At 38.1% G+C, this 17,797-nt stretch overlaps 3 protein-coding genes across 4 annotated transcripts; 2 read left to right on the top strand and 1 right to left on the bottom strand.

The window, feature by feature from the left end:
- The first annotated feature begins 1,591 nt into the window (after positions 1-1,591).
- Positions 1,592-5,938, top strand: LOC126798064 (uncharacterized). Of its 2 annotated transcripts, none has more exons than XM_050524889.1 (6): positions 1,592-1,729; positions 1,844-2,046; positions 2,198-2,305; positions 2,403-4,352; positions 4,566-4,726; positions 5,567-5,938. In XM_050524889.1, the coding sequence occupies exons 1-5, from the start codon at positions 1,630-1,632 to the stop codon at positions 4,629-4,631; spliced, it is 2,427 nt and encodes an 808-aa protein (XP_050380846.1). In that variant the 5' UTR covers positions 1,592-1,629; the 3' UTR covers positions 4,632-4,726; positions 5,567-5,938. The 2 variants fall into 2 exon arrangements, with proteins under 2 accessions (XP_050380846.1, XP_050380847.1); XM_050524890.1 differs by having other exon boundaries at positions 5,564-5,938.
- Positions 5,939-7,432: 1,494 nt separating this feature from the next.
- On the top strand, positions 7,433-8,299 carry LOC126798078 (dehydration-responsive element-binding protein 2F). The gene has a single exon (XM_050524911.1). The coding sequence runs from the start codon at positions 7,433-7,435 to the stop codon at positions 8,297-8,299; it is 867 nt and encodes a 288-aa protein (XP_050380868.1).
- Positions 8,300-8,626: 327 nt separating this feature from the next.
- Positions 8,627-16,078, bottom strand: LOC126798068 (uncharacterized). The gene is made up of 13 exons (XM_050524899.1): positions 15,342-16,078; positions 15,168-15,257; positions 14,994-15,077; positions 14,657-14,821; positions 13,805-13,992; positions 12,859-12,931; positions 11,233-11,286; positions 10,855-11,112; positions 10,361-10,567; positions 10,156-10,259; positions 9,418-9,562; positions 9,162-9,296; positions 8,627-9,035 (listed from the first exon to the last, which is right to left on the bottom strand). Exons 1-13 carry the CDS (start codon positions 15,621-15,623, stop codon positions 8,859-8,861), a joined length of 1,962 nt encoding a protein of 653 aa, XP_050380856.1. The 5' UTR covers positions 15,624-16,078; the 3' UTR covers positions 8,627-8,858.
- Between the last annotated feature and the right edge of the window lie 1,719 nt (positions 16,079-17,797).

Here is a 17,797-nt window from a genome sequence, read left to right as displayed (position 1 = left end):
AATATACAATGACACTTAAATCAAGAAATAACAATACATGAACATTGTAGCATTGAGAATTAAGATTACTCAACTTACAAAACTATAACATAAGTACATGAAGTATTAAGCCCGACTTAATTTAAGTACATGTCGTTAACTTTCCGTTACTGAGTGTGTAATTATCAAATAAATAAGGGGTAAACGTGTATTTCCCTTACCAAAATCATTCATACCCTAAGTAGCACGGACACGTGCTCATGCCACCGTATTGTGTGTCTGACACGGACACGCTCGAACACGCGAACTAACTTTGGACACGGCCCAGACACGCGAGTATCCGAATCGGACACGCGGACACCACCAACTCATAATAAAAATGAAAGTGCTTATGGTGAGAATCGAACTTTGGTCATCCAAGGCACTCAACAACTCCTCAACCATTCCAACAGATTTAGTTTTTGTTATATTTATGCACACTTTAATATATATAAGGAGAAAAACTCGTGATAAAAATAAAAATGCTTGTGGTGGGATTTGAACCTTGGTTATCCAAAGTACTTATCAAGTCCTTAGTCATTCTAACAAGTTATGTTTTCATTATTTTAATGCATACTTTGGCATATATATACATCTAAAATTCTAAATACTTTCAAATTTATAAAATAATTTTTTAAATAAATATAAATATTAAAAATAATATTTAATTAACGTATTCACCACGTGTCCGTGTCCAAAAATATTTATATATGCCGTGTCTACGTATCGAATCGTGTCCAATACGAACACTTGTGTCCGTGTCCGTGCTACTTAGTTCATACCTCTCTCTCTCTCTCTCTGTAGTGAGGAACCCAACCCTTATGCAATGTCTTCCAACCCAAAATGCAGATCAATCCTAACATGCAAGTCTACTCGTGTTGGTTTCGAAAAGCTAGAAGATGGGGTTAGCAAAAGTGAGATTTTGGTTGATTGAATTACCGGTTCAATCAATAATTGATTGATCGATATTTTATATACTGGTTTGGTTGATTGATTAGTGTATAAGAAGTTATATGTTTTGGGTTTCAATGAATATATATTGATTTGGGTTGATTAATTCATCCATTTGGGTATTCTAGTGTTCAAATCTTCTTTGAGGAAGATTGTTCTCTACAAAATGTTGTCTTCATTAAGGTTCTGGGTGTTCAAATTTGTGATTGATTAGTCATTAAGACATTGTGTTATCCTTGTGAGTAAATGAGGTTAAATCTAAGATGAAGAATTCTGGTAATGAGGATCTGGGTTGCAATGCAATCCTTTTTTTTTTCTTCTGGTTTTTGGTTGTCATTGAAGAGACAACTTTATACACATGAGTATGATGAAAAATATACAAACTAACGGAGTCAATGACGGGATGTACTTAAATTTAATCAAGTTTAATACTTCATGTATTTATGTGATAGTTTTGTAAGTTGAGTAATCTTAATTCTTAATAGAGCAAAGTTCGTATATTGCTTTTAAAATTTTCTCAAAAATAAAAGATAGTAGAAGTATTTTGTTATTCACTTATTTGCCAACGGGCCCAGTCCCTCTTCGACCCGAACCGGCTCGCCGCTCCGCTTTATATAATTTTCGAACTTCTCGCATTGAAGCTCTCTGTGTCCGGTGAGAATGGAAGACACGAGTGAGGAGCAGCAAAAAGCCATTACTTGGCTCTGGGTCGTTGAAGGCCTCGCCACCATGAATCATGTTGATGTTTCTGTCTTGCAGGGTAACTCCATCTCTACTTCTATCTCCAATTCCACGCTATTTATCTTTATTATTTTACTTTGAACAGTGTTACTGAAGATTAGGGTTCTTGGTTTTTTTTTTTTGATGTTGTTAGATTTGATGGGTGAGATAGGCTCAGCATTACCCGAACATATTTCGAGAAATGCGAGAGAAAGGGTTGCTCTCAGATGTTTGGAGGAGTTATTTGGGTCGAGTAATAATGGGTTCAATAGTCATGTTGCATCTTCCCAGAACTGTAAAATCAGCATTGATTTATCTGAAAGTTGCGAAAGTGTCCTCAAACGTGTTACTAATGAGGTATAGTTTTGATTTTATTCACCTTCAAACTATGCAAGTTATGACAATTAGTATGCGGAAGAGGTTAATTATGAAGCCATATTGAGATTGTACTTATTGGAGGTTGGAAATATGTTGAAATGATGAAATGCGATGTGTTTTGTTATGTCAGACGCCGGAGTCTGATTTGCGGAACGGTGGACCAGGGCTGTTGAGATGGGATGTTCACCCTTTTATTGTGCATAAAAAAGCTACTTTGCCGAAATGTGCTTTGAAACAGGTACATTATGCATTATGACGTTTTCGTTGCAATTTTCTTGATTGGTCGGTTTTTCTTTAGTTGCCTAGAAATGGATTGTGTGTTTTCTTTACAACAGTTGAAAGATTCGATTCTTGATGGCTCTCATCCGCATGCTGATGTCTTGAGAGAAAAGAGCGGTTTATCATTGACAAGTGATGTTGATAGAGTCTTGGTCTATGAAAATAATGAAAGTCTAAATAAGAGCTGCTCCAGTGCTCAAAACTTGGGAGTAGACGGGAAATCAGAGAATGGAAATATTTTGCTTTCCGAAAGGGATAGGATTGGATCCAATAATAATAAGCGTGAAAGGGTAAATGATTCTGATGATTGTTGTATCAAAGCGAAAAAGATGAACTTGGATGCCTCACATGTTTCACAGTCTGTAGAAGTAGAACAGAATGGAATTCCTATACATGGAAAAGAGTGTTTACAAGATATGTCTGAAAGACATGTTCCAGTATCTGTCAATGGAAGGTGTGACGTGCCGCAAAACAGTGTAAAGGGTGGTCACAGTGATTATGCTGCATCAAAGATACATGGACAGAGCAGTGATGTTGCAATCCAAAAGAACCAGACAGAAAATGATTGTAATCCGACTCCAATGCCTAAGGATACGTTTCAGGATAAATGTTATCAGCACTCTTGTCTTGGTGAAGTCAAAGATGATGGTGGACTTCGTTGCATTCTAAGAGTATCAAATGATGCTCCTCTAGGTGAAATCCAGCAAAAGATCTCTGATAAAGGAATCAACTGCAATAGGGAGCATGATACTCATATCCGAGTACCACTTCTTTCATCCATGGATGAACCTCAACAGCTAAGAAAGGCAGATGAAGGCAATATCCGGGGTCCTGAATATATAGCAGGTGAAAATGTTATAAAGGTGAATCATTCTGATGATGTCCGTTTAAAAGCCAAAAGGAAAGAGTGGGATGCCTATTATGTTTTGCACTCTATAGAACAGAACCAACTTCCTCTGAATTCAGAAGATTCATCGGAAAGAGAAGTTCCAGTTTCTGAGAGGTCAGGGTGTGACGTGACTGAAAATCAGATGGAAATGATGGAGGAAGTCAGGGTCTTAGAGGACAGCCGTGATGATTATACTGAGTCAAAGAGGAAGGGACAACACACTCATGATTCAGCCCATGAGAGTCAGTTGGAGAATTGTTGTAAACCCACTCCAATGCCTCAAGACATAATCAGGAATGAAGCGTGTCAACATACATATGTTGATAAAAGAAAAGATGATAGTGAGCTTCAGCTTGGACCAAGAATAACAAGTGTTGATGCTGCTGAAGGATCCCAGCATCTGGTGCCGGCTAATGTATTCAATGATAACACTGGTAATGATGTTCTTTTTGAAGTGCTGCACCCTGCAGCCACAGATGGAGCCCAACAGAAGAGCCTAGCTAATAAACGAAAAGATGATAATGACCATTGTTCGAAACCAAGTTCATCAGGTGTTGCTTCTCTAAATGAAAACCAGCAGAAGAATTCTACTCAACAATCTGCTCGTGTCAGTGAGCATGATTCTCATGTTAAAGCAGCATGCCCTGCATCTATTGATGAATACCAGCTGAAGAGCATTGATGTTAAATCTAAACTGCTCAAGGATTTTCATGATAAGAAGATTGATGCTGCCATGAAAAAGCATGCTTTCTGGAGATCTCAATGCACATCTTCTCATGATTCCTTTGAGACAACAGTAACAGAGAAAATCCGTTCTTTGAATTGTAATGAAAGTGGGCAATTATTGACTTGTAAAACGAGTACTTGTCCTGTGGTGGTTCGTGAGAACTGGCTGCGTTCCTCAGCCATGTCTTTTGAGAAGGATAACTTTTACTGCCCTTTCTGTTCATATTCTCTTGCTCTTGCCGATTACCTTGAAACTAAAAATAAAAATTCCCTGGTAGAGCCAGGATTAAATGCATTTGTTCATGCTAATTTGGAAGATCAACCGATGGCAACAACTCAATCAAGCAAAAAGAAGGCTTTAAGGACGGTTGAGGAAGAAGAGATGCTCAAGGTTCTTGACGTTTTCTTTTTCAGTGGATCTTTATAGCGATATAATCTTCCCATAGTTGCATTTCATCTAGTATATACCTGGCTGCAGTTAAATAATTGTGTACATGTGGTGTTTATTCATGTGTTCCTTATTCATGTTTTGTTCAGTCTTCTATGCTTTTTGGAGGTTATTTTGATTATGTTATAATTTCTGACATCTTTGATACTGTTGCAGAAGCAGAAATCTCAATGCAATGAGGAAACAAGAGTCCCATGGAAGAAAATATTGGATTGGTTATAATGTGTTTTCATAAACTCCTACCACAACAGAGTGAACAGACCTTGAGGATAAATGGAGGAACATGTGCAAAGGAAGTCTAAAGTGGTCATTTGCATGTAAGTATTGCTCCTCTTTGGCCTTTAGTAATTTCACTTGACACTATCAATTTCATATGTAGGAACTCTGAATTTCATAAAATAACAATCTTAAAGTTATGTACAGTTTCAGTATCTTGTATTCTTTTTGTCCTTCAACAAAAATTGATGCAAGCAGGGGTACTCCTAAGTAGCTATGTCAAATTATTGCAAGCGGCATTTGAAGACAAAAAAAAAACATATTTTTATAGGAGTAGCAATTTGAACACCCATGGGAACTAGTGAAGCAACTGTTATCAAGAGTATAAATATCATATGTTGATATGGCCTGAGACCCCTAAAGTAGTTCCTAATAGCTAATATGATTTGCCACGAAGCTCACATCTGGTCCACCTTCTGTATTCTTAGCAGGTTAAACTTTTAGTTGTTAGATATTCAGCTTAGTTTTAAGGACACTGAGCGCAGTCTCTGGACCAATCAGACCTGAGTTTTTGGTCGATCTGTAGCAAGTAGACTGCATTTAGAACAGTGCAACTCAAGTTGACTAGCAGAAGGTTATTCAAAATTTCAAATTATCCTCTTCTTGCAAAGCACAAAGCTCTAAACTACATAGCATAATACCTGTTGTCAAATATGAGATGATAAGTTAAAACTTAGGTGTTCTAAACTTAACTGAGTTTGAAGTAAAGTTCAACTTGCCACAAAAAACTGAGATTTTTTTTAAAATAGTTTGTTTTACTCGGTCACTTGATAATATGATGGTTTTCTTTGTTCCTGTGTGTATATTTGTTGATTAATATCTTCCAGTATTATTTGATATATGACTCCCCTGAAAAAATTGTCTTCACACATTTGAAGCAGACAGCAATGGGGCTTACAGATATGGAAGAGAATCATAATTTTGAGATTAGGCAGTTGTTTTGGTTTACATTCTGCTTCAGCAATCTAGTTACCTAGTGCAGACATAACTAGGGTTTTGAGTTACTCAGTTGGACAGAGTATGGAGCTAATCCGGAAGTTGGAGTGGAGTTGGTCATTGTCAACCATTGATGTTATTTCTACCACTCATGTTATTTTGGGCACTTGACGTATGCAGATCCCTTCTCAACATGCCATTATGTTATTAACTTATTAGTGGCACCTGCGCTTCAGTATCTATATGTATGATAAACTTTCTTGTACCCAAATCACAATGAAAAATGGGTGTATAGTATCCTGTTTTGACACCCAAAATCCCATCATCCTCACTCATCGAACTGGTAACATTCCACCACCAGTTTTTGGTAACCCTCCACTTTCGAGTTTTGTTCCCTGTTTATGTGCAGTGTTTGGTTCATTTATTACAAAGAATTGGCAGATTCTTATAGAAAACTATGTTTACATTGCACAATGTTTAGGGAAAGAAAAGACCGGTAAACCAGTCATGCGTCTTGCTTGTAGTTGTCGTGATAGCGTCATCAGCATCATCATCATATACAACATAGGGATGAACACGAGAGGCCAAGCTTCACACCTGTGAAATAGATGGAGAGGACAAGCATGGGATAAAGGTGAGGAGAGTCCCGGGCATCAGGTTGTGAATGGCAGGAAAACATGTGAAATAGAAGAGCTCGTGATAATGAAAAATGTAGTGAGGTGGGTAATTACTTCTTGATCTCATTCTCTGAGTTTACAACATACTGGAGAAGCAACTGGTATGAAATGGAATCCAAGGGAGTGTCAGACTTACATAAGTTACATTCAAAGAATTCAGCTCGACAATACTAATTAGTCAAAAGCATATAGTAGCTAGATCTCCAGTCACCACCACCACATTTATAACCCAATGCGTTCCAACATTTGGTTTTACAGTCGCTTCTCCATTTTCTTTCTGATGAATCTTTGCTTTTGGTAGATTTAATTTTACCACGGTAACTTATCGCCATAAATAACACTTCTAACTTCATCATGAGTGCCCTTATCATATACTAGTCAATTTCAACTAATCGTATTGAAGTCTAGTTTTTCTGCCTATCCTGTGGTATATTCTGAAATTCGCAAGTTCCCATACAATTTTGCATGCCTTGTTTGTGAAATAGCATTATAAAAGGTCATTAGAGCCACATTTTGAATTTTTTACGGCGAAGTTAATCATCGGTCAGTATGTGGTGAATTTAGAAGCATAAAACGACACAACTTATTAAGGTTTAACTCACATGCGTATATACTGCTAATAATGTGATGATATTCGACTCCATAATCTATAATCTACACATTTTTCATTAAGTTCTTATCGAAAGCGAAATTAAAATTATTGAAGACAATTTTAGTTATCAAAGAATTATTAATGTGTAGTCCAATTGTAAGATTTAGGCATGCTACATCAACACAAATGAGAAGATAGACTAGAAGCACAGTAAACTTTTTTTTTTTTCCTTTAACTTGATTTATTAGATAGTTTACTTCTCTGTCAATTAATGAAGAAGGCTCTTATTTACCATTCATCCATCCTACGACAAGAAGAGCTAACTAGGATGTCAAAAATTGAAAATGTAGCTAATTTACTAATGGCAACTGTCACATGCATGAACTTTACCCAAACGTGACAACATTTAAACCAAACTCCACTCCCATTCACTACATATCCCGCGCCCTTCCCGCTCATGTATGCACTCTCAATCTCACTCACACTCACTCACTCACTCTCACTCTTACTCTCACTCCCCCTTCTTCAAATTCCAAGCCTCCATGGAAAACTTGAGAAAATCTCCGTTGAAGCCATGGAAGAAAGGCCCTACGAGAGGCAAAGGCGGCCCTCAGAACGCCTCGTGTGAGTATCGAGGCGTTCGACAAAGAACTTGGGGCAAATGGGTTGCCGAGATCAGAGAGCCAAAGAAGAGAACCAGGCTCTGGTTAGGCTCATTTGCCACGGCCGAAGAAGCTGCCATGGCGTATGATGAGGCTGCCAGGAGACTCTACGGCCCTGATGCTTTTCTCAATCTTCCCCACCTGCAGTCCAACTCTTCCAACCCTTTACTCAAGTCTCAAAAGTTCAAGTGGTTCCCTTCCCAGAATTTCATTTCCATGTTTCCTCCTTGTGGAATGCTCAATATCAATGCCCAACCGAGTGTTCATGTCATTCATCAGAGGCTCCAGGAGCTTAAGCAAAATGGGGTGTTTGGTCAAACCACTCCTTCCTCTAGTTCGTCTTCCTGTGATTCAAAACCTGAGGCTCACATCACAATAGGCAACACTCAGAAAGAACATGTAGAAGAGAATAAGGAGAAAGACGTAGAGATTACATCGGAGAAAATTGTGGTAGGACAGGAGGAGAAGCCACAGATTGATCTCAATGAGTTTCTTCAGCAGCTAGGTGTGCTCAAGAAAGAGAGACAAGTAGAAGAATCAGACACGACCACAGGAAGTTTCGCAGCTCCAGAATCTTCCATTACAGACACCAGTGACGATCTCGGACCTTTCGCTGACAAGAACTTCAACTGGGATGCACTGATTGAGATGCATGCAATGGAAAATCAAGGAGCAGAAGCTGGTACTTTTCAAGTTTATGATGTGAACGAAGAGCTGTCCTTCCCCACTTCCATTTGGAACTTCTGAAATAATCAAGTTTGTTTTTTGTACCGAGGAGAGGAGGCTTTTCAGAGAGGTTGGCAACATGTAGTCACCTAAAAATAGACTAGCTTGGTTGGCAACATGTGCCACTTCATAACTCTTCAGCCATTTTTCTGATCATGTATGAGTTGATTGAATTCAGTTTACTCATCTTTTATCAGTTGTAGTGGCTTCGGGATGGAGAGGATTATTTCACTCTTCCCTCGGTAGGAAATCGTGCGACTCGCTTTACTATGAATCGGAATATCATTTTGCTTCATGTTTGCTTGTTTATAAGTTGGCATGAATAGACAGCAGTAGGAACAATCTAAATGAGAAGAAAGCTGAAGAAAACCAGTTTCAAATAGGTATAACCAGACCAAAACATTTTTCCAATAGGTACAAATATCTTCCAAGAATATAAACTGTTCTAAGTCCGGTTCTAATTAGATTATAAATTTTCTTCCGCGCAAGGCAATGGGAGATCCCAGGGGCACTATATCCCAGAGCTACGCCACCAAACACAGCAAATCGGTAGATGACAAGGGTACTTTGGCAGTTCTGCTCATTCATTGGTGTATTCTGAGGCACTTAGATACTCACCGTGCTCCTCAAAGTACTCTATCAATCGCTTCAAGAATGCATCATTACTCACAGTCTCAGTGTCACAAACAAGACAACATTGTCTTCTAGCTCGTGTCACAGCCACATTCATTCGCCTGTGATCGCTCAGAAACCCAACCTAAGTATTTAAACAAAATTCCCATGTTCAGTTTGTTTACATTATAAAATTTAGTTATAAATATTGAGACGTCTACTATCACACTAATTTTATGCATTTAACAACAGAACCAAGAGACATGTATACCTCTCTATGTGAGTTTGATCGAACCATTGAAATAATGATGGCTTCCTTTTCCCGGCCCTGGAAGCCATCGACTGTTGAGATTTCCAAATCCTTAAGCTTTTCTTCATTGCTTTTCAATTTCTTTAGTATGAAAACCTGCAATACTAGATCTGATATAGCAAAGAGAAGAGAAATATGTATTCTACTTAAGAATATGGATAATGTAAAAACCGAGGAGCTATGGCAACTCTTCAGTGTATTCAAGAGAATTTGATACCTGTGCAGCATAAGGGGTGATAATTCCAATATCAGAAGCCTGGACACCACTTTGAATGAGTCTCTTTGCATGGGCAATAGCAACATCAGCTTCACCCTCATTCATAGTGCTCTCTTCTTCATCCTTCTTTTCTTCCATGTCACACCTGACGTAGATCAGTGCAAACAAGTCACACATGACATAAACCATTTCTTGTTTCATATTAAAAAGCTCTTCAAAACCATGTGGGCATATTCACTAATTTGTGTTCCTCAAGACATTCAAAAGGACTCTTTATTAGTAATAAATGCCAACACTTGTAACATTATTTGTCGAACATCATCTGTTGTTAGTAGGGGTGACAACTTGAAAACTCGGGGATAGCGGTGTACCATGCCAGGGGTTGAGATTCCAATACGAGAAGCAAAGTTGCAAATCTTTTTCAGCTTTCAGAAACATTTTGTTTTCCTTTTTTCTTTTTTCATGGAAAACCAATATATGATAAATAACTATGCAATATGCAAATACATGTATATATACATATAAGTACATGTATCACTCATGATGTAATGTTTTACCATCAAGGTTCTGTACGAGTTTTCAATAACAAGGTTGTGCTCATCTCAGATATCATTTCATGTGATGTATGTAAGAGGAAAAAAAAAATCAAATTGCCAACGTGCTGCCTCACTTAAGACTTATACTAGAAATGGGTAGTAAAAGGATTGTTCTTATATATGACAACAATGAACTGCATACCCAGCTATATCAATCAGAAGAAGTGTTGATTCTGTTGAAGATGTCTTCTTTACATCCTCAAGGTCCAAAAGCATATGTCCAGCAACACTCGGATGTGCTTTAACCTGTAATGGCACCAAAGCATATGATACATTCAAATCTAATGACTTCTGGTAACTTGGCAATAAATTTACTGAAAGCCCACATCAAGACATGCTCTCAACACCTTACTATTGTAAAGCTCCTTTGACGACCAATTCATGATACGCTCATGCATGCGGTACTGAACAGTCAGCATAGATACGACTTCATTTCCGTAAATGTCCGCAAGACGTTCAAAAAGGGTTCTTCCTAAACCTTTCTTCTCAGCTTCAGCACTCTGGATGGTTGGAGGCAGCTGAAGATGGTCGCCTGCAAGTATACATCTTGAACCCTAAAACAATGAACTAAGATTATTTTACTTTGGAGTGTGAACGAAAGCTCTACATGCCTCAACCTACAATTTGACATTCTTGGTACGAAATTTTCACTTAAAATTTTATGTATATACTTCTTGCAACTGAAGGTGTTAGTCTTCAACTAACCAACATGCTAAAAAAACACAAAATGTTTCATTTATTTCATGAACAGACATTTTATGGAAAATTTATTGGAAATGAATTTGCAAAGTTTGGGGTTTAAAATTAAGTTAATGAAATCACCCCAGTACTAGTCCATTACCTTTAGTAGTGCTATCCAACATGCTATCTCAAGTGCCTGAGCAGCTTCATCAATAATCACCAAATCGAATGATGTGTGGTCCAGCTTGCGAGACGATGCCCCAGTCAAAGTTGCCAACACAACATCTGCATTTTTTATCACATCTGTCACAGCAAGTTGCTGCCTTTTACGCTCTTCCTTGGAAAGAATCCTTAGCTCTTTCTGGATTTCCCTCCTAGTGTTTTTGTCTTTGGTTCTTAATAGCTTTCCATTCAATGCCTGCAATTATGCAACATACAAGTATCCATAAGTACGTATGCGCCATACTATTGAGTATAATAATGAACTTTTAACTTATTGATAGGCACGTTTATAAAGGCTTTAGTAATCTAAGATTACCTTCATTTCCTTTCGAATGTCATTTGCCAGAAAACTGTTATCTCCTCTCAATACCTGAAGCGCAAAGTAAGGAAGTATTTAGATGCAAGTACGCCCTCAATTCAAGGAGATCAACCATGATCCAGTAACCTAAAACAGTACGGTTCAACACATTTACTAAGCACATGACTTGTTAGTGACCGCAACAGTGTGTTGATTATCTATTCGACAACAGCTATGAGACTGAACGATTTTTAATTAAACTTTTACAGTAATCATGCTTGGGGGAACCTAAAGAAAATGGATGGTTCAGATCAACTGCACGTGTAAGTTAATATCATTAGTTGTAGTATAAGATATCACTTTCTGTGATATGGAATTGAGGAAGTTTTTCCAATGAGGACCATCTTATTGAGGACTAATTCAGGACAAAAGACTTTTGTTAATTAGACATATTTTTCAATTATATTTTTTCATCTCAACCATTTAGATTTTAGGTCTATATAAGTAGATTACCTGTACAAATTTTCCGCCAATTTGGTAATGATTAAGATATCAAAGTAGATCAAATTAGTGAACGAACAAAAATTGTCAAATATGAATTGTTCAAGTTCATAATGAGTAAATCACATTTATAAATGTCTCAACGATTTTCAATTTGAACAAAAATTTACATGGATGATCTACTCATATATACCTACAAACTAAACGGTCGAGATCTGAATATAAGATCGAAAAGTGGGTGAATCTCTTTGGTCCTCAACTAGTCCTCAACAAATTTGTCCTCATTGGAAAGGCTGTGGCAGAATCAATGTCTTTTAAGTATCTTGCTAGACGCACCAAAGAGAACAAAATTCCTGATAACCAGGAAGCGTAGGTATCATACATGTGTTCTTCTGTACATATAAAATCTTCTTATAGAATACCCATGCTGACAGATTTTCCTATTCGAGCTAGATGACGACACTCAAATGGGCTTTTTGTCCACTCAGGGTTCCTTCAACAACCTCTGTTTTTCACTCTTCTAGGGATTATGGCCTAGATTTTAAGCTCTAGGGTTTTGGGGAGCTATTATCAATGTTCTAAAAAGCGGTTGCCTAGGCGGCGTCTAGGCGTTAGGAGGCAGCTTACCGTGTCGTTTAATGCTACTTCGGCCATGCTTGGCGTTCAGGTGATTAGACGGCCGCCTAGGCGGGTTTAAGCGGGGTTAGGCAGTCCTACGCGGGTTTAGGTGGTCCTAGGCGGACTAGATTGTTCGACTTAAAACAAAATTGTGATTCATATGAATACGTGTATAAAAATAAATAAATATACAATAATTCGAATCCATCTAGGCGCCGCCTATGAGGCCACCTAACCATCTAGACACTAGGAGGTAGTTGTTCGCCCGAGTACCACCTAGCGCTTTTTCAAACCTTGGCTATTATACATCTTGTGTAGGTACACCCTTCTGTACTATAATGTGCAAATGAAAATTGTGAAACTTCATATGCTTATACAAATGTCCACAGCATGTAGAGTACCAAGAACACTAATGATGCAGAATGCAGAAATATAGACATGAAATAATCATGCTAATGGGATTGGAATCATATACGTTCGATATCACAAAGACAATTTTTTCGGACATGGTTACAGAAGTCATACCTGCGCATCCAATGCACTATCCAGTACTTGAGGTAGTAAACGTGCAGGATGTCCCAATCTCACTAACTTCACTCTACAAATAGTAACAAGTGATCAGAGCCATTACTTAACTATCATCATAAACAGAAGATTAAACTAAATACGAGAGAGCAACCCTACAGCCAACTTGTATTATTAGTAGATAGCACAAAGTAATCCAATGATCACAACATAATTAGGTACAATTAACAGGACTGTTACTATTAATTAGCTGAATATTCAGATTGTCTCATATAATTCAAATTAACATAGCAGGTTGGACAACAATACAAGCTAAATTTTCAACTCGGCTATCAGCTATATCAATGGTCGACCAACGATACAGACATATACCTGATACCCGAATATTCAGATTGTCTCATTTTAAAGTTTTATATACATTAAGGTACCAGGCTGGGCAACAATACAAGATAATAGTTTACCTCAGCTATCAGCTATATCATTGGTCAATCCAACTCTAATGATTAAAAGAAGTTCAAAGGTTCAACTCGACCTAACCTAGTGGCACCATCCAGCTACCAACTCATCAACAATATGTTCTTTTTCAAATATAAAAGAAGAAAAGGAATGCTGAAAATGTTATTAAACCAAAATGACTATCAAACAATAAGATACTTGTTTTTGGCAGTAAAAACAGTAAGATACCATTAAACGGGGTGACATACAGGGCCCATGTATAAATAAAGTTTGGTTCTCTATTACAAAAAAAAAAAACTGAACTTTGAATGTTTCCTGGTATGCAGTATCTGAACTTTACCAAAGATTGACAAGAAAGACAAAACAATTTGAACAGATAACAAAAGGAAGTGAAGGCCAGTGAAGCGACTGCGGAGTGCTCTGATTTGGCGCCTTATCTTGAAAGAGCTAACATTTACACATGAGGAAGTCCTCAACTGCAGTGAAATACCTTTGGCGTGCCAGTCGCTCAACAATGTTGTCCACAGCAATATTGGAAGCAGCACATGCAAGGATCTTTGATCCACGTTTGACTTCTTGCAAAATAATTTCAACTACAGTTGTAGTTTTTCCTGTTCCAGGAGGCCCATGCAACAAAAATACATTCTTGGACGACAGAGCCTTTGAAATGGCATCTTTCTGTGGAGAAGAGAAAGATCAGAGGAAAAGAAGAAGGTAAGGCACTTAAGTTAGTTGGAAATGACACAAACAGAAAAATAAAAATAAGATCAATCAACTAATATTCAAACTATGCAACTAAAAACAATATAATCTTCTAGAGTCATTACACCTACAATTCCCAAGTGGATTTTGTTTAATACAAATGATTTACAGATTCAGGACTTCATGATTAACAAATCATGTATTTCAAGGCCCTTATTGTTATTAAAAAATGATATAATATTCAAGAGGCTACAACAGCTGTAAGTCCTCAAATAAAGTTACCAATGAGTCATAGTAATGAATTTTGTTAATTATTGATCAGTAGATATGTAGGTTTGCTCATTTATTATGTTGCACAAATAAAAGAGTAGCTTTAAAGAGCCACAATTTGGTGATGAAATTATTCAAAGGTAACACTGTATGAATGATATACACAGAGATCAAGTGCAGCATGCAGGTATATAATGCGTTTGTATCTGACACCTGTGTATTCATTTTATATAGCTGAGGATTCAGAGGAATTACAATGGTAGAATGTGTTCCTATCAACTTAAAACAACGCATGATGAACTCAGAAGTGGCATCTTCAAAATTCCTAAAATAAATAACAAGGAAAACTACTACTATTAGGCTTGCAGACCTGAGAGTGATCAAGGTTTTTGTTAAATGGGGAGAATGTGACTTCCTTCTTAGCCACTGTCGGTGCCCTTTCTCCAAACAAGACGGGAATCAAATCAGAAGCAGGACCCTTTTGCACACCTTTACTCAATTGTATCAAAGCGTCCTTCATCCTACGATATGTAACCTGAGAAAACACAGTTATTACTTGAACTCTTCAGCCACAAATACCATCTTGGATGAGGACATAAAAATGAGATGCTTAAAAGACAACACATACAACGAAGGACCAGAAGTTGATTAAGAAACTACACACACAAAAAAAAACTTAAAAAAGATTCTCGATTTGAACTCCATACTTCATTTGTGAGTTTCTCTAGCCGTAGGGGACTATTCAATCCGTCTTCGGGAACGTCATCAAAAGCAACAGTTATCGACGAGTCCTGTTCAATCAAAACCCCCCAGTAAATTTTCATATATCAAAACCAAGCCTCAAAAATGTCGAGCTTTACATTTCATAGTTAGAATATTACCTTCAGGCGGTACACCACGCCTTGTCCGAGAGCAGGTGCGCCCAAATCAGCCTTATTGGGTCTTAGCACGACCACATCATGAGTACCAAACTGCAAACACATAAGACAGTGCGTGTTCAAATTTCAAACCAATTAAAAGATGCACAATGCAAGACAGGAATGTCGAAATGGAACCTTGTGAGGAGGAAGAGGAAGAGCGCTGTTGTTGTTTTCAGTTTTGGTGGAGTGGAACTCGAGGAGAGTCTTGCCCATGAGTCCGGTCTGAGCATCGACGCACTTCAAGTTGAGAATGGCGGAGCCTCTCCTCTGAGCGGTGTCGAGGTTCCTGGAGGCGCCGCTGGTGATGGAGGCGGATATCTCGGCTTCCTTTTCCAAGTCGATGAGAGGGGCGGTGAGGGAGACGAACTGGTCGAGAGTCAAGGACTGGGTTTTCGGCTTCGTCTTCCCTCCCTCCATTTCTGCTCTCTTCTTTTCCTTTTTTGTTTTGGGCTTCTTATAAAAAAACAAATCACATTTAACCTATGAAACTAAAACAAAATCAAGCTAAGATTGTAAAATTAGAAAAAAAAATCATCCAATTAAATCTCTTAAACCGTTACCCTTAATATCAAAACATTTACAAAATGTCATTGCTGCTTTTTTTTTCCTCTCTCTTGAACCAGATCTGTGCTTTTATTTGAAAAACACGACGCAACTTCTCTCTCGCTTGAGGCGCGGGGACGATATCGGTCAGAGGCGCGGCTATGAGTCTTAGGTGCAGGGAAAGGTCGGAGCTGCGGGGAAGGTTGGAGCTATTGGGATGGTTGGAGCTGCAGAGAAGACGTCGGAAGTGTGAGGACAATCACATCCGCAAGGACGACGTCGAACTTCCAAGTGCAGATGCAGGTCACCGAAAAAAAAAACCAGATCTAGGTAAGGGAGAAGATGAGGGGTGAGTGCCCATAGTAGCATTCTGGGTGCCAATGAGAAATCTAAATTATAACCCCTTCATCACCTCGCCCAACCCTCGTAGCTGGTCTCAAACCCCTCGCCGTAGCCGAAGCTTTTCGAGACCGCTTAGAATTCCTATATTTTTTTCAGCAAGAATCACATCACCAATCACATTACCAGTCACACCACAATATTAGTGTGGCTAGTAGTGTGACAATTAGTTTACCCGTCAAACTATCTATCACATTACCCGTCACACTATCCATCACACTACCAGCCACACTAACTTTGTGTTGTAACATTGTGATAAGCAGTGTGACAGACAATGTACTGTGACAGATAGTGGGATAGACAATGTGACAGGCAGTGTGACATATATAGTGTGATAGGTGTGTGACTGCTGGGGTTATGTATGACAACATGAGTGTTGATACTTGGATCGTATTAGTTGATTTGAGAAGTCCAAGATCACATCACAATAAATAAAGGTTCGTTATTTCTTCTTCTTCTTTTTCTTCTTCTTGTGGCAGATAGTGTGATAGGGGTTGTGACAGATAGTGTGATAGGGATTATGACAGATAGTGTGACAGGTAGTGTGATAGGGGTTGTGACAGATAGTGTGATAGGGATTATGACAGATAGTGTGACAGGTAGTGTGATAGGGGTTGTGACAGATAGTGTGACATGTAGTGTGATATGTAGTGTGACAGCGGGTGTGACAGGTAGTGTGATGAGACATGTAGTGTGACAACGGTTGTAACATGTAGTGTGATATGAGTTGTGACAGGTAGTGTGACATCGGTTGTGACAGGTAATGTGACAGTGGTTGTGATAGGTAGTGTGACAACAGTTTTGACAAGTAGTGTGATAGTGATTGTGACAGGTAGTGTGACATCGGGTCTAATAGGTAATGTGATAGTGAGTGTGATAGGTAGTGTGATAGCGGGTGTGACATGTAGTGTGACAAGTAGTGTGATAGCCGGTGTGACATGCCGAGAGCAAATATCTAAATATGTGAAATGATATTAAAATTCAAAGGAGATTGGTATAAGTACGCTCAGAATGAAGATAATAACTAGAATTAGGGAAGCTTGAGCTCCGATTTCGCCGGAATTGCTTGGAGCACCACCATGGACAACAACAGCGCCTTGTATGGTGATCGGTTCGGAGTGGATATAGTATCAAATGAAAGAGGGGAGAGAGATCTTTCTAACGATACCAACTACTCTCAAATCCATGACGGACGGCAATGTTATGGCCGGAATTAAAAGAATGAAAAAAAAGAATGAGAAATGACAAACTAGTCCGGAAAAATATTTAAAATTGATTTTTTTTTTCTAATTTTGTTCTATGCTTGTTGACAATTTTTTAATTTCTAATCAATTGAGATAACAATTTTATAATTAGGAAATAAGTTGTGCCTTTTTTCTAATTGAAGATAGTATTTTTTTTCTAATTTGCCCTTTGGTTTTCCTAATCAGTCCCCCTCTAATATCTATCTTCTTTTCTTTCGATTTTAACTTTGAGGTAAATAAATTTTACTTTAGAGATGGTTGTAATAGCTTCATAATTCAAAAGCCACAATTGTTGTGATGTGAGATTTTTTTACAATGCCCACATGATTAAAGATCACATAAAAATGTGTGTTTTGCCTTTTTTTTTTGTATTAATTATCTGATCATTTATCTCTCTATTCAATT

This window comes from Argentina anserina, chromosome 6 (assembly GCF_933775445.1).
Source record: "Argentina anserina chromosome 6, drPotAnse1.1, whole genome shotgun sequence".
NCBI classification, from domain to species: Eukaryota; Viridiplantae; Streptophyta; class Magnoliopsida; order Rosales; family Rosaceae; genus Argentina; species Argentina anserina.
Note: the sequence above shows the minus strand (reverse complement) of the source record. Positions and strands in the feature narration are given on the sequence as shown.

Excerpts from the sequence above, each read along its gene's own strand:
- LOC126798064 (XM_050524889.1), top strand. The coding sequence starts at position 1,630 with ATGGAAGACACGAGTGAGGAGCAGCAAAAAGCCATTACTTGGCTCTGG. Across the intron at positions 1,730-1,843 it reads TGATGTTTCTGTCTTGCAGG|ATTTGATGGGTGAGATAGGC; the intron begins GTAACTCCATCT and ends TGATGTTGTTAG. Across the intron at positions 2,047-2,197 it reads TCAAACGTGTTACTAATGAG|ACGCCGGAGTCTGATTTGCG; the intron begins GTATAGTTTTGA and ends TTGTTATGTCAG.
- LOC126798078 (XM_050524911.1), top strand. The coding sequence starts at position 7,433 with ATGGAAAACTTGAGAAAATCTCCGTTGAAGCCATGGAAGAAAGGCCCT.
- LOC126798068 (XM_050524899.1), bottom strand. The coding sequence starts at position 15,623 with ATGGAGGGAGGGAAGACGAAGCCGAAAACCCAGTCCTTGACTCTCGAC. Across the intron at positions 15,078-15,167 it reads GCGTGGTGTACCGCCTGAAG|GACTCGTCGATAACTGTTGC; the intron begins GTAATATTCTAA and ends TTGATTGAACAG. Across the intron at positions 11,287-12,858 it reads ATAGTGCATTGGATGCGCAG|GTATTGAGAGGAGATAACAG; the intron begins GTATGACTTCTG and ends TTTGCGCTTCAG.